At 36.5% G+C, this 27,266-nt stretch overlaps 1 protein-coding gene across 10 annotated transcripts in view; it reads right to left on the bottom strand.

The window, feature by feature from the left end:
- Positions 1-297: 297 nt before the first annotated feature.
- Positions 298-27,266, bottom strand: part of LOC146530706 (spectrin beta chain-like) — a 48,023-nt gene continuing 21,054 nt past the window's right edge. For 2 of the 10 annotated variants that reach the window (XM_085199304.1, XM_085199306.1), the window contains exons 3-38: positions 25,934-26,085; positions 25,483-25,656; positions 25,093-25,381; positions 24,093-24,264; positions 23,616-23,744; positions 23,071-23,283; positions 22,440-22,637; positions 21,880-22,009; positions 21,441-21,590; positions 21,155-21,294; positions 20,753-20,877; positions 20,349-20,479; positions 19,725-19,870; positions 19,284-19,407; positions 18,589-18,839; positions 18,101-18,260; positions 17,765-17,903; positions 17,460-17,641; positions 17,064-17,178; positions 16,652-16,776; positions 16,209-16,399; positions 14,860-16,022; positions 14,293-14,554; positions 13,816-14,020; positions 13,434-13,628; positions 12,917-13,096; positions 12,468-12,712; positions 10,586-10,809; positions 10,114-10,310; positions 8,189-8,336; positions 5,316-5,417; positions 4,394-4,537; positions 3,589-3,682; positions 3,102-3,281; positions 2,063-2,615; positions 298-1,583 (exon numbers count right to left, since the gene is read on the bottom strand). In XM_085199304.1, coding sequence (XP_085055430.1) covers positions 2,408-2,615; positions 3,102-3,281; positions 3,589-3,682; positions 4,394-4,537; positions 5,316-5,417; positions 8,189-8,336; positions 10,114-10,310; positions 10,586-10,809; positions 12,468-12,712; positions 12,917-13,096; positions 13,434-13,628; positions 13,816-14,020; positions 14,293-14,554; positions 14,860-16,022; positions 16,209-16,399; positions 16,652-16,776; positions 17,064-17,178; positions 17,460-17,641; positions 17,765-17,903; positions 18,101-18,260; positions 18,589-18,839; positions 19,284-19,407; positions 19,725-19,870; positions 20,349-20,479; positions 20,753-20,877; positions 21,155-21,294; positions 21,441-21,590; positions 21,880-22,009; positions 22,440-22,637; positions 23,071-23,283; positions 23,616-23,744; positions 24,093-24,264; positions 25,093-25,381; positions 25,483-25,656; positions 25,934-26,085 — 6,983 coding nt within the window. In that variant the 3' untranslated portion in view covers positions 298-1,583; positions 2,063-2,407. The other 8 variants (XM_085199314.1, XM_085199308.1, XM_085199307.1 and 5 more) reach the window with 8 other exon arrangements.

Below are 27,266 nucleotides of genomic sequence, written 5' to 3'. Positions count from 1 at the left end.
ACAATGGTATTCTCGGAACAGCATCAATAAAAATGTAAAACGAACTTTAATATTTGTTTAGCAACAACATTAGAAATTAGTTCCGTAATTAGAAATTAAGGAATAACGTATGAGCATCATAATTAGCCATAGATTTCTTACAAGAAAATAAAAGGGTAACAGTTTTTGTTATATATATATATATATATATATTTAAAGGGTTGTCAAGGTGTTTTATGTGTGTTCCATTTGAAGGTAAAATTTATACAAATATATATTTTAGTAGTATGTGGATAGGATTAGAATAAAAGTAAACACTATTTGAAAACATCATTTATTATATTTTCCTCAAAAAAGTAAAATTTTGAAATAAAATATTTAAACATAGTTATATTTGCGATAGTGTGACAAAGGCGCAGGCGCACACACACACACTGGCGCGTTCTATACAGTAATAACGTAAACTGAACTAAAAGTGTCATAACATCTAGAATGGTGATAATTAGACATTATATATGTCTATTTGTGAAATGTTGGCAGTAAAATAATCATTAAATTATAATTTAATAATAATAGTAATATAAAGAGATATCTTAAAAGCACGATATGAGGCGTAAAGCATACTTACAACGTAAAGGACACTCCGGCGTCGCCGCCAGCGCCCCCTGGCCTACCGCTATCATTATTTAGGGTCTAAGAAGATAAATTGAAAAATTGATATTTAAAATTTAAAAGCGACGCTGTCTAATCGACGGCGACGCCCGAGTGTCGGACCGAACACTTCATAATGGAAATTAATTCTAATTCAATTACGTAGCTTACATTTTACTTCCGAAATAAATATAGCTCAAACTTAGCAAGCTGTCAATCAATAAAAACGACATCCACAGGTTATTGAAAGGTTAAATGAACTATTTGCCGTAAATGCGGTTACATGAGAACGCGATCGAGCTCCGCTTGGTCGGTACTAGTAAAACATCTAGATGTCCAATCAAAATGCGTCCGATTGAAATCACACTATAATTTACGAGTTACATATATTGATATACGTATAAATAAATAATATATATAATATTATATATAAATTTCCATCTGAGTTAAACACTAAGAGTCATCTATTAATAAATAGCGTCGTATTTAGAATTTTTATAAATATTACTATATAAGTCAATCTATAATTGTTTTCAAGTTACAACAAACACGAGGGTGGGTCAGACGAAGGCAAACGACTCAAACACTCAAAATATCGAACAGTCTTAAATAACGTTTTTTTTGTACGCAACAAAATAATAACAAAAAGAGACAGACAGTCGGTTGGGCGCTCACAATTTCGTCATTAGCAAAGCTTACTGTAGCAAGCGTCGTGAGAAATATGCGGCGTCCGGGGCTCTATACATACATATAAATACATAGTCCGAGCGACTGCACTCGTATAGATTAATCTATTATGGTTAAAGTAATAATAATACTTCATTTAGTATGGTACACGATACAAGTGTATTGGAGCAGCCGCCGCTCGGACTACGCGAGCCCCCGTACTACGGCGTGCGTAATGACAAACGTGGCGCGGGCTACGAGCTGTCCGGTACTCCCCACCCGCTTAGCTGTGGACAAACGAAACAACTGTTAATATTATGATTGAATAATTTAATAATAATGTAAAGTTTAAGCAACATAATTATGTAGAAAAAATTGAACTAAAGCAAAATACAAATTTAAATTAAAAGCTATATTTCATATTTGCTATTTCACATTAAAATTTCAACGGCCTTGCAAAAAATATAAAGTGCAGATTCCAATTCCATAGAGATTCCAATTTCTTATAAGTGTAATTAAATTATTTTTATTAAAAATATTTAATGTGAAAAAGCAAATAAAATAAGGGCCGACACCGCAAGCACACTCAACAACGCTTCAGACACTACAAGAAGGAACAGTATAAGCATCAATATGCTTAAAATATTTTATAGTATAAATGAAAGGAAGGCAATGTAAGTAAGGGGTAACTTTACTTATATGTTACGTTATATGACGACACAAGAAGAAAAGTACAGAAGATAAGAAGTTTTAGTTGATAGCTTACTTTTCGCACATTTTAGAAGTGGTCAAAATATAAGAGACACAAACATTAAATGTATTAGACAATTATATAAGGATATGAAACTAGGCTTTGATTTTTAAAATTAATTAATTTATACATTTTAAAATTTCATCAAATATTGTAATTATAATGTGTTAGTTTAAGGATAATGAAAAATTACATATAAAACCAATTGAAAATATATATCAATTTAGGATTTCCTCATAATGTCAATAATGCTATTATATAAGAAGAATTATAATGAAAGAATAGTAATGGACGGGAGGAGTGCGTTTAAACAGTATGTAGTGCCTGAGCGCCGCAGCGTGCCTATGGAGTGTAGGACGTCTAGGGCGAATAGAGCGCGGAGAGAGCGTGCACTGACTTCTTCTTGAGCGTGAAGAAGGAGCGGCGCTTGGGCTCGTGCGCGGAGTGCGCGGGCAGCGTGTGCGAGCGCGGCGCGGGCGCGGCCGTGCGCGCGCGCAGCGCCTCCAGCCACGCGCTCATGTCCGCCTCGTCGTGCGCCTGCAGCAGGAACTCCGCCCCACTGCTCAGCCTATAGAGACAATCATACCCACACTGTTAATATTATATTTTAGAATCTATATTAAAATAATAATCAATAATAATAATAATCAGCATCACGACAGCGTGAAGCTGATTATTATTATTATTGATGCCTGCTGTGTGCGGGATACAGATCCCACACACAGCAGGGTAGACAGAGGGAACCTAGTGTTAAGACACTCCGTTCCCCACTTTCCACCGAATTCTGGAGGCATTGCGTGATGAGTGGCGGAACTCAACGCCGTCCTTTGCATCGACATCAGAGCGAAAACATCGAATGGGAACCCACGACCAGTCAATACAGTCACACTTTGTGCCCCTGCGCCACAAATGGCCTCGTATATATTGATACTAAAGAGTCGAAAAGTTTATTTAGTCACATTCCATAATTTGCATTCAAAGTTACCACAACTCACAACATTGAAACACCTATATAGCACAATTTTTAAAATCATGTCTCTAAGCTTAAACATACCTGAGACGGAACACATGCTTCTTCTTGGTATAGTTGGCGGCGACCTCGACGTCAGCCCCGTTGAGGTCGAGCGGGGGCTCCCCGCGCCAGTGCTGCTCAGGGGACGCCTTGAACGCCTTCTGGTCCTTGTAGAAGGCCATGCGCCCGTCCTTCGCCACCACGTACAATTTGTCCCACGATCTGGTGGAAACAATTGTTATATTTGTTTTTTATTTATTATTGAAACAAGCCGTTATGGGTTTCATGTGTACCTCATAATGAAAGACCACTCTCTTATATTACCTTAAAATGCAAGCCCTCCAGTGCATATGTTTACCACATATACAAAAAATATTATGGATATAAAATTAAATAATCTTCTATATTTTAAAATGAAGAAATCATATTTAATCGTGTTACAATAAATTAAAGATACTTTATAAAGAATATTAGACAATTTTCTCTTTTTTTTTACACTGTGTCCATATAAATAAAATAAACTATTAACCTGTTAGACGCTCGTTTGGCAGCGGATTCCCACTCGTGCTTGCGGACTAATGTGCCCTCAACGCCCTCGTCTTCTCCTGCGGGGCTTGCACCTTCTATTTGAGTAGAATCGTTAAGTAAAAGTACTCCAATAATTACATTTATATAATAAAAAAATAGGAAAATATATGAAATCATGATCGAATTTTAACCGACTTAAAATATTTTATAGAGAATAATAAAAGTCGTATTAAAATTCAAACATGACTTGCAAATATTTAAATAAAATGTATAAAAATATAGCCTAGTAATATAATAAAAGAGTCTGTCATACTAATATTTATCTAACAATTACATACGCTAGTGATAGGTTTGATACTAAACGTTCTAAGCTATGCCGAATAAAAGTCATCTAGATACAATATTTTATTGTACTATACACGCAATAAAAAAAACTTATTAAATAAAAAAACCATGCGCTCAAACACAACAGCACACAAAAAGCATTCGTCGCGTACGTTCACAATCATTTAATAGACAATAGAAGGTGGATGGGCTATTTTGTAATTACTATATTATTATAATATGGTGGGATTGAGATGAAAAAAGTTATTGGGTTTTAAAATGTATATTTTATCTGTATTCAGACGAAACGATTCACTTGATTTTACTTATCGTCAGTCAGAATTAAAACTGAAATGAAGATGTCCCAATAATTTCAAAAAGAACCAACTTAAACTGATAAAACTTCAATAAATCAATGCAATATCTCAAATATCGCATAAAGATATCGTAATCCATCCACCTCTATCCTCTACTAGGAGTACCTTCGTCGTCGCTGTGAGGGGCTCCGGTAAGTAATTTCTTAGCGGTGCGCCAGCGGAAGCTTCGGAACGGCGACTTGCTGCGCGACCGCGACTTCACCTTACCAGATGTGGACGGTGTGGCCGGACTCGAACTCGAACCCGCCGCTGTGTCCGGTGCTCATTGGTAGGGGACGTATGGGGGGAGGATAGAAGGGATTTATAAGGAGTATAGAAGGAATAGTAAAGATGGAAATGAATTTGATTTATTTTTGTAGGATGAAGAAAATGATGTAGAGACAAGTATGATATAAAAGTAAAAGTATAAAGAATGGATTCAGGAGATTTGAGGGAGCAAGGACGAGGATAAAAAAAGAAAAAAAAAATATTCAAAGCCACATAAAAACAACACAGTTTCGCAGCAAAAACAAAAGCTTTAACATGCTTCTTGTCGATACAAAACAAAATTAAAACATTTAACAAAGTAATCACCAGAAAACACATAATGTTAGAAATAGTGAGTGAACTTCATGCACTAGTTACATACACTGCGCACAATTAGTAAAATAACAAATTACTTGCATTCATCCTTAATTATTTAAATATTGTACACATTTATAAAAATATGGGTGAAAAGATGACTCCAATTATAATAATAAGTATAAATTATAGCTTCAATTCTTGCTACATTCTTTACTATTCAGAAAAATCATCTTATCGCCAAGTATATATAACCAATTTACGTCTACATTGTATGTGACAGTATGTAATGAACGTTTTATTTGAAGTTTATAATTAGGCAGAAAGTGGGATAACAGAGTCTCTGCTTACAATATAAAAAAAACGTAAAGCCAGATTATCTTAACAAAAAAGACAATTGAAAAAAATAGTAAAAACTACAAATATAAACGTCCAGAACACTATAGTACTAGGGTATCATACTCACTGGAGAGGCGTGCGGGTTTGGCGGGCGTTGGGCGCGCGGGGGTGACGGCCGCGGGTGAGGCGGAGGGCGCGTCCGCCACGGGAGAAGGGGCGGGGGTGGTCTCTGCATGCGACATCTACGTGCTAGTTACTATGCTACACTACACACTACACTACACTAGGAGTACATGCTAGGTTATATACTGATACAGTACATGCTCGTGACTGTATATGCGTGATCATCTTGGAATATGTATAATATAAATTATTTATATTTTTGAATAGTTATTTAATTTTTAACATTTTTAATGAAACCGTCATAGCGGTGGTCGAAGCCATACATTCTTATCGAATTCCTTGAAATTCAAAATCTGCTAACAACAAAAATGCAACTTATTCTTGTTGCTTACATTTCTAAATAATTTCTGTTAATACTTAACACCTCTTTCAGGTTTGAGTCGTCAGATACACACATATACAACCAAGAATTTCATAAATAAACACAAATCATGCATACTACATATGCATTACTCATAATTATAAATTATTATTTCCTATTTTGTATTCAATTTTAGTATTACGTTGGTCCCTAAAACCCTTTTATCCGCAACATTACTGTTAGGAAAACACATTACAAACCACAAATAGTTTACGTTACGATTTTGCCTAGGGCATGAGTAGAAGCCGTAGAAAATATGAAATTGAAAAAGAAATTCGAAGTATATAATGAAAAGAAATAGAGATAAATATAGCTTAATTCGCATACAAAATAAATATATGTATAATATATCATGCACATATTGAAGCCAGCTAGTCTAAAGCCGTGCGAGTCAAAGTAGCTAGTGAGGCGAAAGCGTAGCTTTATGTTATACCTACCTTCTACGGAGACAGCGTCATTGAAAGAGAAGAACACAGTATAAATTCATATAGAATATTATAATTATATATGTTATGTTTTGATGAAACTAAAAAAAAACAGATGAGAATGGAAAGTATCAAACCATCACCGTGAGCGAGTGATATAAAATTAAAATATGATTGAAATTAAATGTAAAATAGTGTTGTTTATGATATTTATTATTATTATTTTATATATTTATATTATGTATATTGTATATATATAATAGTTTCGCATAAGTTTTATAGATGATGATAAATAAAATAGAAAGTTATATAACTAAGTAAACATAAATTTTATATTCATTTATAATTCCATTTAAAAACTACTTTCTAGAAGAATGATAGAAGACAGACGAAACGTTACAAAATATTTTACCAATTGGCTAATTATTTTTAATATGTTATTTCGGAAAACGTATAAAACAAGTAATGTCAAATATTTTGTAACTAAGCATAAATAAATATAGACTCGTGTAAATAAAATAAATCAATGGCGACCTTCACCTAGAGATGATCTATAAGAATGAACACATTAAGTGCAACAATAAAAGAAAAATGGTGCGTAGCCGTAACTAAATAGAGCGCCTACGAAATCCTAGCTTTAATTTGTTTAAAGAAGCTTCTAGAAAGAAATGGAACATCTACCCCGTGGCTTGTCTATTATAGAGCGCAGTGTAACCCGTCCTAGTTAAGAAGTCCCATTGTAACACTACGATGTCAAAGCGCATGCGTACAGCCGGGGTACATATTTAGTTCGGTAGGTTTATATAAAGCGCTCTGTTACCTGGCTGGGAATGCGGTCGCTCTTGGGCCTTCTCAGCCGCTTTAGTGGACGTTCTCCTTACGACTACGCGTGTGCATGTGTGGACAACACATCGGTAAGTAACGCTCTCTTTGTCATACACGCGTGTACCAGCCCGCGATAGAAAGGGACAGATATATGGTTTATATTTCTTTTTTATTAGAAATGCAAGTTAAATCAGCTTCACGCAGTCAGTGATAACACACTTCGTTCCCGTTTCCGTCGAATTCTGGAGGCATTGCGTCTTGAGTGGCGGAACTCAACGCCGTGCTTTGCCTTTGGCTTTTTATTTATTTTAGAAATCAAGTTCTTCTCGCGGGCCGGTCAAGCGGTACAACGGATAATTTTCATAAACATGGAAAGCGGCAAGCGACGCCGAAAGACTTCAGGCTCTATCGCTGTGCGAATGTGCTAAGTCTTTGTTTTGTCATAATATATATTTATTGATTTCAACTTTTTCGTTATATCAGAGTAAGTGTTATTGTTTTTTTCATATTCAAGCAGCATTCACCAGTTAAATGGTGACAATTAGTAGAAATATTATTTTGTTTGTAACGAAAGTATATTTCAATAGTGCCAGAAGATACACATGCGTGCTTACATTGCAATCCGTGAGTTGAAGTGAGGTTAATGTTTGAAAAAAAGTTGTGTTTTCCTCTTAATTTAAAATTACTAATAATTTCTCTATGAATAAAAATCTAAAATATTTATAATGCAAATATTATCAAATACTTTTTTAGGTTTTCTATTTACTTAAAAATATTGAAAAATTATGTAGATTATATTGAGACTTTAACTGTAACTATTTAATTATTACCATACTTAAGTCTAATTTATGAGTAACAATATCAAGAACAAAATTATTGGCTTCCAAGTCGTAAATTAACTTAAATTTTAGAGTTAACTTAAGACTTGTAAGAATTTTAAAATTAAGACTTTGCGAAATATAATTTTAGAACTCTGTACACTTGGACCGCTACTTATAATGTAAATTTTTAAATATTTCTTTAATATAAACTAAATTAGAAATTTTATTAAAAAAATAAATGATGCTTTTTCGAGCCAATAAATTAATTCCAAATTAACTTATTCCATTTTAAAATATCAACATAAGGTTCTTATTTCAAACCAATATTTTAATCTTAAATATAAAATCAAATATTGAAACAGTATAAAGCCAGTCATCCACTCACCTTGCGGCTGTGGTTCGGGCGATGCGGCGCGATCAACCGCGTCCTGCGCTGCCGCGGCCGCTGCTGCTTCAGCCGCTTCACGCTCGAGACGTTCTCTTTCTGCTGCTTCGGCCGCCTCTTGTCGACGCTTCATCTCTTTAACTTCGAACTGAAATGTTAGGTTTATTTGGTTTTAATTTTTTTTGAGTTATTGTTTGGTGGGTATTGTTATTTAGCGGCGGATGTAGTCACGAGATTGCATAATATTATATAAACATGTTTATTTATATATTGTATACTTACTTTTATTTTGACTATATAAATTGTACATTATGATATGTTTTTATGTAAAATAAATATAATTTATATACATAAATATACCAAAGAAAGTAAAAAAAAGCTTATTAATTACTTATTAATAAAAATTATTAATTTTCATTCATTTTGACATGTTACTTTAATTTTATAGCTATTGAAAAAATTAAAAAAACTTATAGTAACTATAAAAAAGCGTTTATTTAAGACACTATAACATGGAGAATATAACATACAACATGCTTATAAATCAGCACACATAGTAAGCTCATGCAGTATACCAGTTCCCACACTTACACCATCCAAATAGTTATAGTACCATGCACCTTCCGGGAACAACAGACTGCGAGTTTGGGACAGCAAGGATATAGAAGAGGATAATGGGATAGACTTTACTTCTTTGCCAAGATCGTTAATACGTTTCATACTACTCGTCAAACCTGGCATTGATAGAACAGCCACTTCGCTTATAGCTTCGCTATCGGTGGACTTGCGCCTTTTGGATAGACGTTTTAGGATACCTTTAATGCTACCGGATTTTGAAGACGATTCACTTTGTCCCCTAACTCTACGTAATATTGAAACATTTGGATAAACATGTAAATAAGATAACCTCTCCCATAGAATTAGGTCTATAGAGGCAAATTTTTCATCAGGCTGTTCAGTTTCTGACGTATATTCAAAGAAAATCGAAGTATAAATTTCAGGGGATAATGGTGATTTTAAAGGACTCATTGGAGGACTGCTCGTTTCAGATATAGTAGATAGACTGTTGTTGGTGACAACTGCCCATAAGTGAGAATCGTTTTTAATAGGTTTATTATAATTTATATTCAGATTTCTCTTTTGTAAGTATTTTTCTGGTATTTTGTATTTGTCGTTAGTGTTTATTATTTCGTATACAACGTCTCCAACTGGTCGGATAGGTTTAGTTGAAATTTTTAAGGAAGGTTTTTGACGGATAATTGGTGGGGGTTGGTAGACAAAGGAAGTCTCGTCACATTTATCCCAAGGTTGTTCTGTAGGCCATAGTGATGCTGCATTCATTTCAAGCTAATGGTGATTTAAAAAGAAAATAAGATAACACCACATCAACACAAACACTACATCTAAGTACAAATAAACAAAAAACAAGCAATAGGAAGAAAACATATACAGAAGTTGTACAATCTGTAAGACAGTCGGTAATAATTATGCAAAATGTATATAATAGAAATATTTAATGACTTACTTTACATTTGGCATAACATTCTCCAGCTATTACCATAGTTTACTTTGGTGCATAATATATTAAAATTTCCATGCAATGTGCAATATACCAAGGATGAAGTGCTTTATTTAGGAATAAATATTTAACAAAATCAATTGCTAAAGTATTTTTAGTTATAATTATATATTTTTTAACATGTATGTAATTCTATATAATATTTTTGTTAGTTTCACCAACTCTGCATATAGCAGGGTAGACAGAGGGAACCTATTGTTATAACACTATTCCATACGCAACACCCAATAACTTATTCCCCCCAAGTGGAAACCCACCACCGTTAAATTAACATTCTGGCACTGTGCCGCTTCGCCACAACGCTCATATATAACACTTGTTTTGTGCAATATATCAGTAAACATACCGTGGTAAGTCTCTGTAAAGCGCTAAACCGGTCTTCTTGTGCCGCAGCCGATTTTTCGAAGGCCTCGTGTTTCTTGATCAACGATTCAACCTCGTCTATAGTGTGGCCAAGTTCTTGAGACATCAGGTAAGGTTCTTGGGCGATCAGCCATGCTTCTGCCACTGCTGCATCGCGCGCGAATTGGTAGACTTCCAGGACTGTGTGCGGATACAATTAGGTATTCAATTATTTTTTTTATGGATTTTCAAGTGATTTGGATAAAGGCAATGTTTTTTTTTTTCGAAGATTGCAACAGAAGACTAATGCTATATATTTTAAAGAAAAAGTGTTAGTATAGAGAACTATTGAAAAATAACTGTAATGGATAGACCTATAATATAGCCCTACTTAGACGGCCACAATTTTTTTAATAATTTTTTTCTTAAATCCTCTTAAATTGTAAATATGCAAATAGTACAATAATTCAACTAACTAAGCTGCAAATTCTCCCAGCGTTCTTCCCACCGTCGTAACAAAGCGTTCCTCTGGTTGGTCAACAGTTGTAACTTATCCCGTATATCGGGCGAGGCGTAATGCTGCCTCGCGAGCAGCTCGCGCCCGAGGCCGATGCACGCCGTGAACTTGTCCTCGCGGGTTTCGATCTCTGCTTTGAGTGATTGGTGGTTGTTCATTAGGAGCTCTACGCCGCTTACGTCGCTGTAATATTATGTATATTTTATTAGTAATTTTGTATAATTATAAAAAGCTACAATCTTTATTTACTGGCAGTTATGAAATTAAGGAAAAAAATTGGTTTTTAATTTATTAAGTGTATATTAAATACATAAAACTATTCCATTACTGAGTGATTGATAGATAAATGCATAGTATTGGCAGTAGAAGGTTGAAATTCCATATAAATGTGCTTTGTAGGTTTTTAGCTTATACTACAGGGTGAGTCATATTGAACTTTCCGGTTTTGGAAGGACGTTGCACGAAGAAGGGAAGGAGTAGAAGGGTGGGGATGGTGTCATTAGACGCGCCATGACATGCAGTTTTAGTGTGAGCAATGGCTTGGTCGGGACAACATCGTGCGTTCGTAGTTGAAGAGTTTATTAAAAATGGCGGCTCCGTGATCACAACACAGCGTGCGTTCCGTTTACATTTTGCTATTGGTCGACGTGATCCCATTCCCACTGGACCAACAATCAGAAATTGGGTATCAAATTTTAGAGCAACATCATCAGCATTAAAAACAAGACCACAAGGCCGAATTAGGACGTCAACGTCAGCGGAAAACGTGGATAGAGTGCGGGCTTCAATTCAACAATCCCCTCGGTGTTCTGTTCGGAAACATGCCGCTTCACTAGGATTATCTTTCAGTAGTGTCCGCAGAATACTGCATAGAGACCTTAAATTTCACCCATACAAGATTCAGGTAGTGCAAGAATTAACAGTTAGAGACTTAGACACACGAACAAATTTATGCCGCGACATTCAGCAGGTCCCCCGCACTGCTGTTTTGATCTTCAGTGATGAGGCACATTTTCACCTCGCCGGAACTGTCAACAAACAGAATTTTCGATACTGGGCTGAGAATAACCCACGAAACCTACACGAACGACCACTTCACAGCCCTCGAGTGACAGTGTGGTGCGCTATTGCAGAGTTTGGTGTGTGGGGTCCCTATTTTTTTGAAGAAGATGGTCAAGTCGTCACAGTTACCTCTGCTCGGTATTGCGACATGCTTGAAACTTTTCTGAAACCGAAATTGGAGGAATTAACGCAGAATCATGACAACGATAACATCTGGTTCCAACAAGATGGTGCTACAGCCCATACATCCAGGCGTTCAATGGAAATCCTGCGACAAATGTTTCCCGGTCATCTCATTTCTTTGCGAGGTGACGTTGGGTGGCCGCCGAGATCACCTGATTTAACCCCCTGCGATTTCTTTCTCTGGGGTTACCTGAAGGAAAAGGTGTACACGCATCGTCCCCGAACCATCGATGAACTGAAGGCTGCAATCACGGAAGAAATCAATGCTATTCCGCTGAATATGACTCGACGAGTAATGGACAACTTCCGGGAAAGGCTTCAGCAGTGTGTGGTCAATGGAGGTAGACATTTACAGGATATCATTTTTAAAACCAACTAAATTAAAACTGCATGTTATGTGCTTTCAAACAATAAAATAATTTTTACTGCATGTCGCTTTGTTTTTAATACACACCTTATTGAAATCGGAAAGTTCAATATGACTCACCCTGTATATTCCCTATATAGTATGCATTCAATTTCTTGGCAAATTTTCTAGATTATGTGTAATATGTTGAGGGCCGGAACTTAAACAAATTACAAGTTGGAGTTCTCACCGCGGCTTCTCCCCTGTATTCATGGAGCGCACCACGTCGTCCATCCAAAGCGCGAGGTCGCGCACCTGGCTCAGGAAGCGGTAGAGCTGGTCCGCGTCTTCCAGCTTGGCGCGACGCGCCGCGCACGAGGCCTGCAGCGCGCGCCACGCCTCTGCCACCTCGCCCGCACGCCGCGAGATCTCCGCCGCCTTGTCGCCCGCGTACGACGCGCCCAACCGGGACATCTCCGCGCCAGTGCTCTCCACCTACACCGTGAACGTTCGACTTCATTCATTTTAAGAGGTACGCGGAAACACGTGCGCAAAATACGTATTGACATACCTACATAGGGATGCTCCCGGTCGACCTCACCGCAACGCTAGGTTCATTAACTAATATCTATTTTCACAATTGAACATTTACTAAGGAGACTGTCTTTATTAACACTATAGCAACATAACAACACAAACCTGTTGCTGCAGAGTACTGAGGTCCTGCATAAAATTGTGGTGTTTCCGTTGCAAGGCGCCAACGCTGATAGCATCACGTCCCAACTCCTCACTGACGCCACGCGCCTTCTCGTTGACACGCTGCAGCGTGTCTTTGCAATCATGGAAGTACTTGTGTAGTTCACGAGAAGCTGCCAGCATCTGTGAGCAATAATATAATTAATTATTATTGATATATTATTGAATATTTTATGTTCGAGTACATTACTAAAATAAAAAATATATATAAATAACACTTGTCATATTGTTAATTTTTTTCTAAGCTTGCTTGCTACATTTAACTATTAAGCTCATTGTTAAAAGTTTAAAAACATTGATGATAAATTCATACTAAAAATGATGATGTGTGATGTTCTCCCGTGATATGAAAAATTGACGGATTTCATCCTTGTACTAAATAACTTATCACTAATAAAGAAAAATAAAAGAATATCTCATATGTCATTTTTTTTATTTGTTTATGTTAAGAACAACCCACCTGAGTCCTAGTATCAATAAGCTCCAGTAGATCCTGCCAGGTTTCACGCAGGCCCTCCTTCCATTGAGCAATGGTAGCGTTATCCGAGTGTCCCATAGCTATCATCTGGTCGGCGATACGCTCCGCTGTGGCCACACGCTCCGATCCCACTGATTGTGTCTCACGAGCGAATTCCTTGAAGCGTTCCCAGAGTAACTGTGGATAAAATAATTACAATTATATCTATACTAAATATAAGGCTGAAGAGTTCTTTGGTTGAACGCGATTATCACAGGATCTGCTAATTCAAATTGAAAAAACTTTGTGTTGGATAGTCCATTTGTCTAAAAAGATCATATTAAATCTAAGACTAAAATATAGTATTTTTTTTTAAAAAACGTACAGTAACATGATCATAATCTTGTCCAAGCTCTTGAGAACTGGCGACCAGCTCCCTCTCAGTGATCCATTGTTCTAGGTCATCAACCTCGCGTGACAACTGGAAGAGCCGCAGTGCCTCATCCAACTTGGCGCGCCTTTCCCCGGCCAGGTCTTTTAGACCCGCGTACAGTTTGTCCACTTGAGACTGTTTTACTGATATTTGCTCACTGAGAATACAAAATAATTTGAATATAATTGTGTTATATGCTCATAAAATTTTGTTATGTTAAATCACTAATCAAACGAATATTATTAAAAATGTAATTGTTTATATTTTATATGTACTAAATTAAAATTTTCAGTTTATAGATATAACACTTTTTTTGTAAAGGTATTGTTACTTCATATAAAGAAAAACTATTCTTTACATTTATAATAGCTGATCATTTAGTTACCTACATAATATTTGCTATAGTAGTCTGATTCCTCAATAACTCACCTAAGAGGATGTTCTTCGCTAGTAAGCTGACGTACAGTCTCGCCCAACTGTCTAATAGTCTGTGCGTAGTCGTCGACCGCCTGTTCCAATATTTCGTGTTTCTTCATAAGATTTTGAGCGGATATTTCATCCTTGCCTCGGTCCTCTACCATCATGTACAGTTCCTGTTCGCTCATCCACGCTTCCGCTTCGTTTGCATCGAACAGATATTGTTGAGCTTTCTCCCATTGTGATAAGTTGTTCTTACGTTGTTCAATGGCATCTGTGAAACAAGTAATTTATTAAAGTAATTTTGGCCGTCGTGGCGATTTGTGTGACTGTCAAATGACGGTTCTGAGTTCGATTTCCATTCATGGGGTAGAATTTTAATTTCTCGCTCACACGCTCGGTAAGAACACAAAGCGCAGGGCTTTGTTTTCTATGAGCTCCACCAAACAGCTTGGAATGTCTCTAAAATGAGGCGTAAAGTGGGATTATAAAATGATTAAGTTAACTACCAGTCACAGCTTAGAAAAAATAGCTTAAATGCGTTAATTTAATTTTTTAAATAATGCGATTTCAACCAACCTTTGAGTTCTCGCCATCTCGCGGTAAGCTCCTCAATGAGTGTTCTAAATTCAGGTGCATCTTCGTGCTCCTCGTCAATCAGTTTCTGTCCATTAGAGATGACCGTCAGTATCCTCGGTTCGTGGTTGTCAGTTTCGGTTTTAAGCGACTGATTCTTCTTTTGCAGCATTTGTACGTTAAATAGTGAGTTTCCATAGTCAGTGCTAGTTGCTAGCGGCATTTTTTCATGAATCCATAACTTTTCATCTTCAACATCACGTCTGAATTGGAACGCCTCCTTCTTCTTAGCGAGATGGCGTTGACGATCCAACAATGGCGCCTTGAGTTGTTCGAAACGTTGTTCCACAGACTTCTTTTTCTCCTTAATCTCCTCCATCTTGTCGGGTACGGTCTTCTGCAGGTATTCCGCTTGCGTTTCCAACTCGGTTACCTGCTTAGCCTTTACGGCCATCTGAGTCTCGATCATCTGTTGCTTCTGCATTAGAATGTTGACAGATGCCAGATCAGTGCCAGTGTCTGTGTTCTCGATTTGTTTCTCCAGCTCGTTCATCCATGAGTCGATGTCATCGCAGGTCTGGTGTAAGAGGACCTCGCGGTTAGCGTCAAACAGGCGTTCACCCTTCTCCTTAGTGGTTGTTTGAAGATTTTCGAATTGGTCTTGCAACTCTGTCATTTTGGGTGAGATAACTTCAACAAACTCTGGTTTCTGCTTCATGAGTTCCTCAGCCGCATTTTGTACTGCAAATAGACGTTCCTTGTTTGCTGCAATCTCTGCTTCGAATGCTTGATGACGGGTCCATTTGGAGTGTATGGTCTTGGCCGAGCGGTAAGTATCATCCTGAGCTGTGACATTCTTCTCTTGCACCCATTCACCCAGCTCGTCACAGTCTTGCAAGAATTGATGTAATTGCAATTGGTCTTGTAGTTTCTCCATCTGTTGCAATGCCTTTTCGCGGTTCGAATCCCGTCTACCCCTAATACTCTCTGCTTTACGCTGTATTTTGTCGGCATCGAAGTGTCTCTCTTCGACGAGGCGGTTGGCAAATTGTACAACAGAATTGATCTTGTCGTCGTTAGCCTCCATGGTAGTGAGGAATGCCTCATGCTCCTTGATCGTGTTCTCGGCCTGCTCCAAGTTTGCTGGTGGCTCAGCCTTAGCCAGTCTAAAAATTATAAAATAAATATAAGTGCCACCAAATTAGCTTAAAATTCTACATTTTGAAATATAGCAAGATTTTTATGGAAACTCTGAATGCCATTGAAGATGCCAATGAAGTTGTTTTTGGTTTAGAAGACAGTGTAACGTAATATCATTGCGGCTGTTAAATAAAACAACTACAAACAGTTACCTATGCTCCTGGTGAGACAACAACACCTCAGCCTGTCTAGCATCACGCTGCAACAGTTGCAACTCCAAGCTCTGGGTAAGTAACTGCTGGCGGTTCTCCCACATCTGCTGCAGCTCGGCCCATCCTTCGCGCAACGCCTTCAGACGCTCACGCAGGAACATATATTGCGGGTCGTCTTGGGTTGATGGCTCCTTGTGTAATAAATATCAGTGTTAAAATAATTATAGAATGTAAAATATTCAAAACAATAAATAGATATATTATATATTATAGATCACAAAATTTTAATATTAGTATTTTAGCTATGTAATCTCACAGCATTAGTTAAAGATGATTGTGATTGTGTAATTCCCCCAAACAAAGTTGTGGGCGTCGGTTATTACTGGTATAAAACTATTATATTTCTGCTATATGAACAACGTGAAGCTAAAAAATATACTTACGGCAGTAATCTTCTCTCCGTACTCCATCATCTTAGCGTATTCGTCCTTGTAGTTGTCAATCTCCTCCTTGATGGTCTGGTGCTGAGACAAAAGTTTCTCAGCCTCGGGTAGACTGGCGGGTATGTCTAAAAAAATTATATTACTTATTATTTCAAGTTTTTTCTTAACTTTAAGTACTATTCAACCGACGGGTAAAACCAAAGAAGAATAACCTTAGCAACATGTAAAATTTTATTAACCTAGTTAGACCTAGTTTTTATTTAAATAAAAAAGACAAAATTACCTAAAGAATTATTCTTACTTCTCTTCAGCCGTTATAACGCATCATAACGTTTAACAAAATCATTTAGATAACATGTAAATAACCCCCTAAGATATTTATGACATAAAGACATGTTCTAAAATAAAATACCTTCGGATGCAACGTCGGTTTGCGTCTTGGTGAGCCATGCTTGGAAATGGTCAACGGAACGCAAGAAACGGTGTAGATCGCCGGCTTCTTCCAATTTAGCATCGCGTTCTTTTAGCTATAGATAAACATAAATCCATTATTTATTATATTACCACTATTTGGGGCAACAAATCGTAGACACATTTATACTATAAATGCATACTTTCTTCTCATAAAAATTTAACTAAAAACCTTTACACATTTCTTACAATCAGATACAATTCAGATATAAGAAACTAGTGTTCTATTACCTTCATTACCTCATTTATTAGAGTAGACAAAGCTAAAGGTAGCTTTCCCCCAAATTGAGAGTTTATTTAGAAGAGTAAAAATAATTAATAATCACAAAAACCATACCATCTGAGTAAGCCTTTCCCAGTTCTCAGTGATAGTAGCGACACGTTCACGTATCAATCTCGCTTCATCTGGGTGTTCGTCTTCTATTGCGCTCGCCTCGTTCTCTAGGGACGTGATACGCGCTTGTATGGCAGCCAGGTCACGCTCCATGCCGGACAGACGACGTTGGAGGGTCATGACACCTGTTATTTTAATGAATATATTAAAAAAAATAATCAGCTTCACGCTGTATTCCGCATATAGCAGGATAGGCAGGAACCTAGAGTTAAAACACACACTGTGTGTTAACAAATAATAAAACTCACCATTAAGATCCATCTCCAAGTTGTCAGTCTGTTGTAGGATGCGTTTCTTATCTTCTATCCAGGATACAGTCTCACGACACTCGATGTAGAACGTCTGGACACCTTGAGCGGACTTCAGATCATCCTTCTTAGCTTCAGCCTAGATAACAATTTACTTCTAATTATTTTCTTTTATTAAAAAATCAAATAACATACGGTGTCTACTTTGCGGTGCAGAGACTAGGCCAGAGCGGCTAAATGGAAATTCCTAATTCCTGGGAGTAGGATTAAACTCAAATCGCATCTATAATCAGTCGCAGACCATATAGTTGTTTCTAAAAACAATGGCATATATACCTTTTCGCGCAAACCACTCCAGGCCTGGTTGAGGGCCTGCTGGCGCTCCTGTATGGCGGGCGCCTGCGGGTGTTCTACGTGAATGAGCTGGCGCGCCAGTTGGTTCACGACGGCCACTCGGGACGCGTTCGCGTTCATCTCCTTGTCGAAGCCGTCGTACCTATGGGCGATTGTAGTAGTTTAATAGGTTTATTTAAAAAATATATGTATTTTTAATTGGCGGTTTATTTAAGTGTAATTTTTTTTAACTACACGGTTTATATGGCATAATTTTAATTATGCATTAGTTAAAGTAATTTTAATTTGATATAATTAGAACTTATAAATTAATTTATCTATATATCACACTGCACTGCATAATAAAAAAAATTAACATAGTTAAACACGAACATTAAAATACTTTCAACAAATAGACTCATGCTTCCTAAAATTTATAAAGAGATAAGAGACATATCTTCAAGATACGTCAAACAACCACAAGCACCAACCTATGCTTCATGATCTCCACGTCATCGATATCCTTGGGCGGCAGCATGGTGTCCAGCATGCGGTCCTTCTCTGCTATCCACTGGTCGGCAGCATCAGCCTCGGCCAACAGCTTGCAGAGCGAGAGCGCGTCCAGCAGGCGCTGCTTGCGCAGGCGCGCCAGCTCGGCCAGCTCGCCGTGGCGCGCGTCGATGGCGGCGAGGCGTTCGCGCACTTCGCCACTGTTCGCGTCTTCGGGACTCAGTTCACTGGCCTGGTTAAATTCATATGGTAATGTTATGTGGGTCGTAAGCATTATAACATATATTTTTTTTATTTATAAAGGAGGTATAATCAGTACGGAAGATGTACCGACGGTGTAATTATTACCAGGACGTGACTACGCGCTTTTCGCTTGTAAGTAGATGCACGCGCTATTTTTATTGTAAAATTTGATTTAAACATAATATAGTAACTCATGAAACAAAGTTTAAAACGGAGGTTTTAGACGTTTTCATTTACCTGCATTTAAAAACAATAAAGTGACCAAACTCTATAGTAATATGTATAATAGTAATTTTAAAATTTAATGTACGTTAACGTAACGTTAAAAAATATCAAAAATAAAAGAAAAAGTTCTTTGTCTCTTTATTGGCATATAAAATGTAATTAACTGTAAAGGTTTATTACCAAAAAATATATGAACATGTATACTTACTTGTTGTTTAAGCTGCTGAATCACATTGGCGTAATGTTTTAGTTCATCTGTCACATCCTTGTGCTTCTTCAACAAACTCTGTACTTGGGCTTCATCCACGCCGGTGTCTTCAGATGATACCAATCTATGAAAAAATATTACATTGTTTACATAATATATATCAAGTATATAAAAGTCTAGTAGAAAATAAGTTTATTATTAAACATGAATACAAAGAAATTATAATCAGAATTGAATGAAACTTAAACAGGACTAATCGCGTATATTTAATATAATACAATTTTAAAACTATAACCTTTCGAACACTTTGACCACAATCTACTGAGAAGTGAACATCTTTAGTCCCGATTAAGAGTTTAATTTAAAATTTATGAAAATCAACGATAAAATCTTTGTGTAAAACAAAACTCTTTTTTCATATATTTTTTTATATTAACCTACCTAAGCGTATCCAACATCCAATTGTCAATATCATCAGCATCAGCGAATAGTTGATGATATCGAACGGCCGCGTCCAACCTGTTCTTACGCAGAGATACTACGTCGAGGAGATGATTCCATTGTGATAGAATATCGCGGAGACGTTCCTAAAACAGCAATGGCAATTGGTAGGATGAAAAAACTATATTTTTTCTTTTAAACTTAGCGCTTTATCCCGCATATAACAAGGTAGGCAGAGAAAGATAGCAAAGTAGGCAACGCGAACGTAGTAGTAAGACAATCTGTTCCCCGTTTTCCGCCGAATTGGGGGACTCAACGCTGCTTTGTCTTCTTACCAGCGCGAGGATATAAATTTTAAATAATACATTCCTCCGAGTGGGAATCGAACCCACAACCACCACGTACACGTCATGCCACTGCACCGCGACGGACTCATTATAGATTATTAAGTTATTATATTATATTATATTATTATTACTGCTTAATATTTAGATATGGATAATTTTAAAACTATAGGCACTACAATATATTGGTGGACCATTAGTGGTGACAACAAGTATATTATGTAAAATTAAGTAAATTGGATTTTTTCATGAATATGAGCAAATTTAATAATATTCTTACTTGTATTCTATCTGCACCAAAGTGACCTTGTGAGATAAGTTCATCACCAACAGCTGCCACATTCATAAGCTGCAACTCATGAGCTTGCACATCTGCTTCCAGCGCCTTGTGTTTGGAGATTAGCAGGTACACTGTGTAGAAAATACCAAAATACATTAAGTCATGTCAAGTGCGAGTCGGAATTCCACACTGAGGGTCTTGAACCAAAGTAGTTTATAATAGTAGTATTTCGATAACTTAACTTCCTATACTTTCTTGACTTAAGTTTACGAGCATATGTATTTATTTTGGATGAAATCGATTAAAAATGTAAGTTTTCTGCGATAAACCTCCGTAATTTTTTGTTTAACCTGCTTTGAGAAAGAAGCGCGGCACTTATTTTTATGATAACATAATTTACATACCAGTGGTAAGATCATGTCCAATATCATCAACGGAGACAATTTGCTCCTTCTCCTTAATCCAGTTCTCCTCGTCAGCCATATCCCAGTAGAACTGCCACAATTTACGGCTGTCCTCAAGACGCTTCCTAAGTATTTTAAATAAAAGCGTTATATGCAATTCTTAGTAAAAAAATATGGTTTCAATTATTATTTTTCATAGATTCAATTTATACGAAATAGGAATAAAATATTTTTTTAATTCTTCCATTATTAAAGTTTTGATATTTACTTACATCCTTCGTTGTGTATAATTTACGACATGAAGCATAATAATTGACATGAAATCTTACGTTTACGGAAACACTTAAACTCTAAATAGTCCTTGTTATCAATTTAAACATAAATAAAAAGTAATAAATGAACCTGCGCTCAACAGCCAGATGCACGAGTTCGGAGTACGCGTTCTCCAACTGCTGTATACGTTCCACGGTGATGGCAGGGTCGCAGGGACGGTAGCGATCTTCCTCCACCTCCAAGAAACGTTGGGACTGGCCTACCACCACCTGGATAAAAGAAAACATTTACTTTAGTTTTTTTTTGAGAAATGAAAATATTTATAAATTTATTCTCCCGAGTAAACATCAAACCTATAACCACAAAAATAAGGTAAAAAACAGAAAGAACAATATAATAAATACAAAGACCTTACCTTTACACGTTCCCCAAGAACATTTATATCAGCTTCCACAAGAGCGTGCTTCTGCAGCAAGTCTTCAACTCCCATGAGATGTTTGCCGTAGTCGTCTGTCAGTAGACGCATCTTGATTTCCTCCATTGAATCCAAGATGTATAGCATTTCCTATAGAAAAGAATGTTAATAATCATAAACTATGATATAATTTGTTAGATACACGTGAGTATTCATTTAGGTGTACTATTTGTTAAAAAAAGTAAGTAATATCATTAAGCTTATATTGACATAACTAGATTGGCATGATCATATTGAGATTACTATTTACTCATAAGCGGAAAATTATTAATGCTAAAAAAAAGTATTTTTTTAGACAAAGTAAATTACCTACAAAACATCGTGTTACAACACTAAAACACTTTAATATTAATATTCCAAAGTGTTTAAAGTGTCTTACCTGGAAGTTCTGCTGCAGCTGCAAGGACAGTTCGAGGCGGGCGCGACGAGCACGCAACAACTCTAACAGATAGGCCCACAGTCGTAAGACATTGTCCCGCCGAGCACAGACACGTTCCATGTCATGATATCTAGAGAAAAAAAGAATATAATAATTTTATTTATTTTATCTTCACTTTCGTTTTAGTGAAGATTTTTTTAGGTTTACGGATTTTTATACCGCATAGTAGGATAGATAAAAGGAACTTAGTGTTCACACTTCACACACTCCGCCCTCCCCCATTTACAGTTAGATATTGATCCACAAAGATCGATGCTTCGTATTTACTGTTTAATAAAATTATTCCACATGTAACTTTCTTATTAAACTGAGCACATTAACATTTTAAAAGCAAGCCCTTTTCCGGAAAGCTTCTGAATGGCTGCCATTAGCAGAGAGAACATAGTATTATGACACTCAGTCCACTGCTTTCCGCCAAATTTTAGATATTGTATATTGTGGGGGAACTTAACGCCGCGTACAAAAATGATTTACCAAGCCAAAACAACAAGAGGACCCACCTTTCAGCCTGCAACTCCGAGCAAACAGCCACAACGGCTTGAACCCTTTCTTCATATGCAAATATATCAGTTTCGATGGCCTCGTGCTTCTTGGCCGCCGCTTCAACCGCTGCCAGGTCGAAACCGAAGTTGTCCTGACTGACGAGACGCTGGTTCTCCGACAGCCATGTTTCACGCATTTGCGCTTTACGGTTGAATCTGTCGATTGTGGTTTGTTTTTGAATAGATTATATTAACGTTATAAAGGAAATTTGTACTTGTAGCAACAATAAATTTGTGAATTATATATATTTGCAACACAACATGGTTAAAAAATAAGAAAAATAATAACTTATTTACTATGATTGTACGAAATAACATTTGATAAAATAAAAATAAAATAAGTAATAGCCGCTGTATAGATATTATACAGCATACTCCTCGTATACTGCTCCTATGCAGAAGTAATCTAATATTAAGACGTTCCTCGTATATGTAGAAAGTCGTTTGTTACAAAAATAATTTAAATATAAATCAGAGTCATCACGGTTACAATTAAACGCTGGATGAGGCTGCCGCAAGTGGGACAGCTACTTGCGACAGCATCATCCAAAATATGAGATGTATTTTAATAACAAAAAACATTCCCTACCTAGCGGCAAGTTGCTCCAGCTTCTCCTGCCTAATCAGTTCCTCTCTCAGCGCCAGTTCCCTCTCGTGCTCCGCCTTCTCCAGCCTCTCCCAGGCCCTGTTTATATCGTGTATCATGCGGCCCTCGCGCGGCGTGTACGGCTTCTGGTTGGCGGCGCGCATTCGGGACTGCAGGGTGAAGAGTAGCACTTCGAGGTTGCCTTTTTCTACGAACCTGTTTGTGTTGAAAAAAAAAGGTTTTAATAATTTTAATATATTATATTTTCCTTTTAATGTAAAAGTTAGAAAAACCTTTTCAAAGAAAAAGATCAATTTGAAAGTAAAGTCTAGGTCGCCCTGAAAAATACCTCGAGATATTCTCACCCTCATATAAAGCGCAAAATGACAATATTAGTTCTTAAAAACGGGAGACTTAAGACAGAGTGTGTATCAAATAGATCGTTAGAATTTGATAATAAATATTTTACATAATAATATTTAGTTGTTATTTTTCTACCTTTGTACAGAATGATATGAAAACTAAGCTACTAAAACTTATGTACTTACTTCGGTGGCTTCTCCACAGTGCGGTAATTGGCGAATTGTATCAATTGTTGTCTGACGCCTTCCAATGAGTTCGCGAATGTCCTATCGCCCAAAGCTTCGATTGTACGCTCAATCCATTGCAGGAGATCGCTGTAACATATAAAAATAATATTAATAAAATCATATATGTGAATAACATAATATGAACATTAATAATATTGTAATATAACATAACGTATAAGAAAGAAAGTTATTCAATTACTTTTAGCATTCTTTTAAAATGTACTGCAAGTATCTGTAGTTTAATGGTTGTTTAACATGTATCGCGATTTTCCACGCCATTTTCTTAATATCAATTCCTTTCAATTAAACTTTCATTTAATAATAACAATCGAAAGTTATAAACTAAGTACTATTTTCTTCACACCTAAGCAAAATTTACTATAAAAACTGAATATTATATAAAAATGAAAAAAAAAATCCTACACACTTTCTCACCTAGTAAGCGATTCATATTCCTGCATCATTTTCTCGTTTTCCATAGCAATACCAACAACTTTGCCGATCCTCTTGCCTTGCACAGTCTCCTGCTTCATCTTACTGAAGTAATGGTAGTATGTGACCACATATGTAATGATTGATCTCTCGTCTGGGTGTTCCACTGCGATATCTGAAGAGAGAGGTTTTTATTAAATATCGTACGCACCCTAATATATTAATGTGTCTAAATATTTAAATAAATTTCCAGTCTACATTAGCCTAAAAAAATGAAATGTGAAATTAATGACGAATCATTATAATTCTATTAAATAAAATTTGTTAGAAAACGTAATAAACGCAGCGAGATTAGAACCTGCGCCTACTGGGAACCATCCAAGATTCCTATGTGGGGAATAACATTTTAAAACATATATGTAGTTTTTAAGTATAATGAATAATTATAAAATGACTATATAGAAATATTAAAATTATTAAAACAAACAGAATAGAAGTTTTGCATGATGTTAATACATAAAGTAATATATTCAAATTATTAAAATAATTTGCATATGATAATAATTTTCGTAAAATATGATATTTCCTAAATATTTAGGCACACAATAACAACACAGAGACGTGAAGTTTTTGTTAATCTTGTAGACATATTCAACAACAATTATAATTTTCCACCATTTTGATTTCATACATTATTTAAAACTGTTTAAATTACCGCCACCGTTGTTATGTTTATTTAAACTAGAACTAATTATCTAAGCAATTATAGTGACCGTATTTGAGATAACATTGTGTTACCTTAGCGTAGGGCAAGTAGAGCGTAACCAATAAACGTACACGTAGAAACAATACTCTCAGCATTATTTTGGAGAAAATCTATTTATTATTATAACAGCAGTAGTAACGTAAACCACCAGCATGGGAGTAGAAGATTAGTTCTTGCCCACTCCAGAATAATCTTGTGTCCATTCCGGAAATAATAGTATACAAAGATGACACCTACCTTCAGCATCCAAGAGTTTGGTAAGTCCAAGTTTCTCCTCAGCCACGTTAAATGCATTGTTCAGATTGTGAATGTGATTGCTTCTATGCAGTTTCTCAAACTGTATGAGATCCGGTCTGTGTTTGTGTATGATGGCGTTGAACGCCAACCCGTCGCGCCATGATGTCGTGAAGTTACGTACATTTACGTTATTGTAGCCGGCCGTTTTCATTTGGCACCATAATAGCAAAGCGTCCTTAGCGGACTTTGTCTCTTTATTGTCTGTCTCTTCGATTGTGATGTCTTGAATCTAGAAATATTATGATAATTTAAATAATCTTAATAGGCAAGAACTGTACACTCTATATAAAAAATCTGTTTATAACATTCAAATTCAAAAGAGGTACTAACTTGGAAACGGAGGATGATAGTCCATATGAGACCCAGATTGAGCCTCGCGTTACCGTCGACGATGTCATGGGAGCCCATGTTCTCGAGGTGTACGCGCTGTTCCCGAAGGAACTGTAAGGCTTTGTCTACGTTCTCTAGGCAGTGAATACGCATTTTACCTTTTGTAGGTCGTGGCTGTAAAGATAGAAATATATAGCATATAGAGTATGCTTAATTATTGTTTATTTTTTTAGTTTTCTGGCTTACAGTATACAGGGGGGGGGGGGGGTCTTAACATAGTGTTAAGAGACTTGTGCCACCCCCACTTTCGTCCCAATTTACGAGAGGCCTACCTCTCAACGTTTTTCAGGAATCGAACCAATAATAACCATCTAGTTTACAATAACACGCTGTTCCGCGTGCCGTATACACTCATATTTTAATTTCATTTAAATTATACAACAAAAAATACCAGTCTTTCTCCGGACAGCACTTCGAGCAATTTGATAAGCATCTTGCCATCTCTCATATCCACGTTCAGATCGTTGATACGGCACCCCACACGCACCAGGTGTGAATTCACCCATTTCTGGAAAGTCTTTTTTTGTACACTTTCTCGTTCGTCTGTTGACAAAAATTTTATAATTTAGTTTATACATTGATAACTTTTTCCGACGATCTTCCGAGAAATCCGATTCACACTTTATAAACTGAAGTTAATGTAAGCGGTTAAATTCTAAGAACTGCCGATGACCGAAAATTGGAGCATAGATTAACAGTTATATACGAAATAATTATCAAAACAAACACTATATAGTGAAGATTATCATTATATCATTATCATTGAAGAAAACAAAGAGTGTTAACACATTAACCGCCAGTGGGGTAGGCCGGGACGCGGCACCCGGGGACGCTTTGGCCGGCACCGTCCGTCCGCCGTAGACAAATCCATTGCAATAACTCATAAACCCTACCTAGGTATAGGTTTCGTAAACTTATATGGTAACTTGATATGCTGATCATATTTCACTATACGCTTTAGAGCGGAAATCGAGGTTATATAAAAAAAGTGCTTCAATAATATTTTTATTGGTAAAAGTTAAAATGTCAAAAAATTGAACCCTAAATTCGTATTGATAACAGAATTTTAACATCTACATAGACACATTAATATTAAATCACTTGAATAACACAATATTAACAATATATTTGGTTTTATTCACAAATTAGCTAATAATTTCAATTATTTGCCAACACTTTCCGCATTGGCACAAAACAAATCAACACACCTCTAAGCTCGCACACAACTTTATCATAATAGAGCTCCAGGCCAGGCACTTCTATATCAACACCTCTTCTGATGAGATCGTAGCACTCCGTCGATGTCATATCACCAGCACCGATAGACTGAGGCCGAGGCGCCGTCAGACCAAAGAACGGGAAGAATTAGAGCGACAAAATTCAACTGGTAAACTGGACAAGGATATTCGATACGCACGTTCCAGATGTCGACAACACTTGGTACGGTTTAATGAACTAATATTATTGTCAATTTTTATTATATTTTGTTTGATTTTAGATTGTTTTTTTCATTATTATCACTCGCTTGATACAGTTAGTTCTAATAAAATGTGCAAAATAGTAGAAAAACGACAACAACATGTTATGTGTATTGAAATAATCGACAAGAGATACTGAATGTTCTCTATGGTTATATCAGATAACTTGTAGGTTATTGATAATAGGAGTAAACCATACTTAAAGTTTGTATTCCATCTTAGACAGCGCTAAAATTTTGCCAACTG

This window comes from Heliconius melpomene, chromosome 16, assembly GCF_056956725.1.
Source record: "Heliconius melpomene rosina isolate 202511_hmr_F chromosome 16, ASM5695672v1, whole genome shotgun sequence".
Classification (NCBI taxonomy): Eukaryota; Metazoa; Arthropoda; class Insecta; order Lepidoptera; family Nymphalidae; genus Heliconius; species Heliconius melpomene.
Note: the sequence above shows the minus strand (reverse complement) of the source record. Positions and strands in the feature narration are given on the sequence as shown.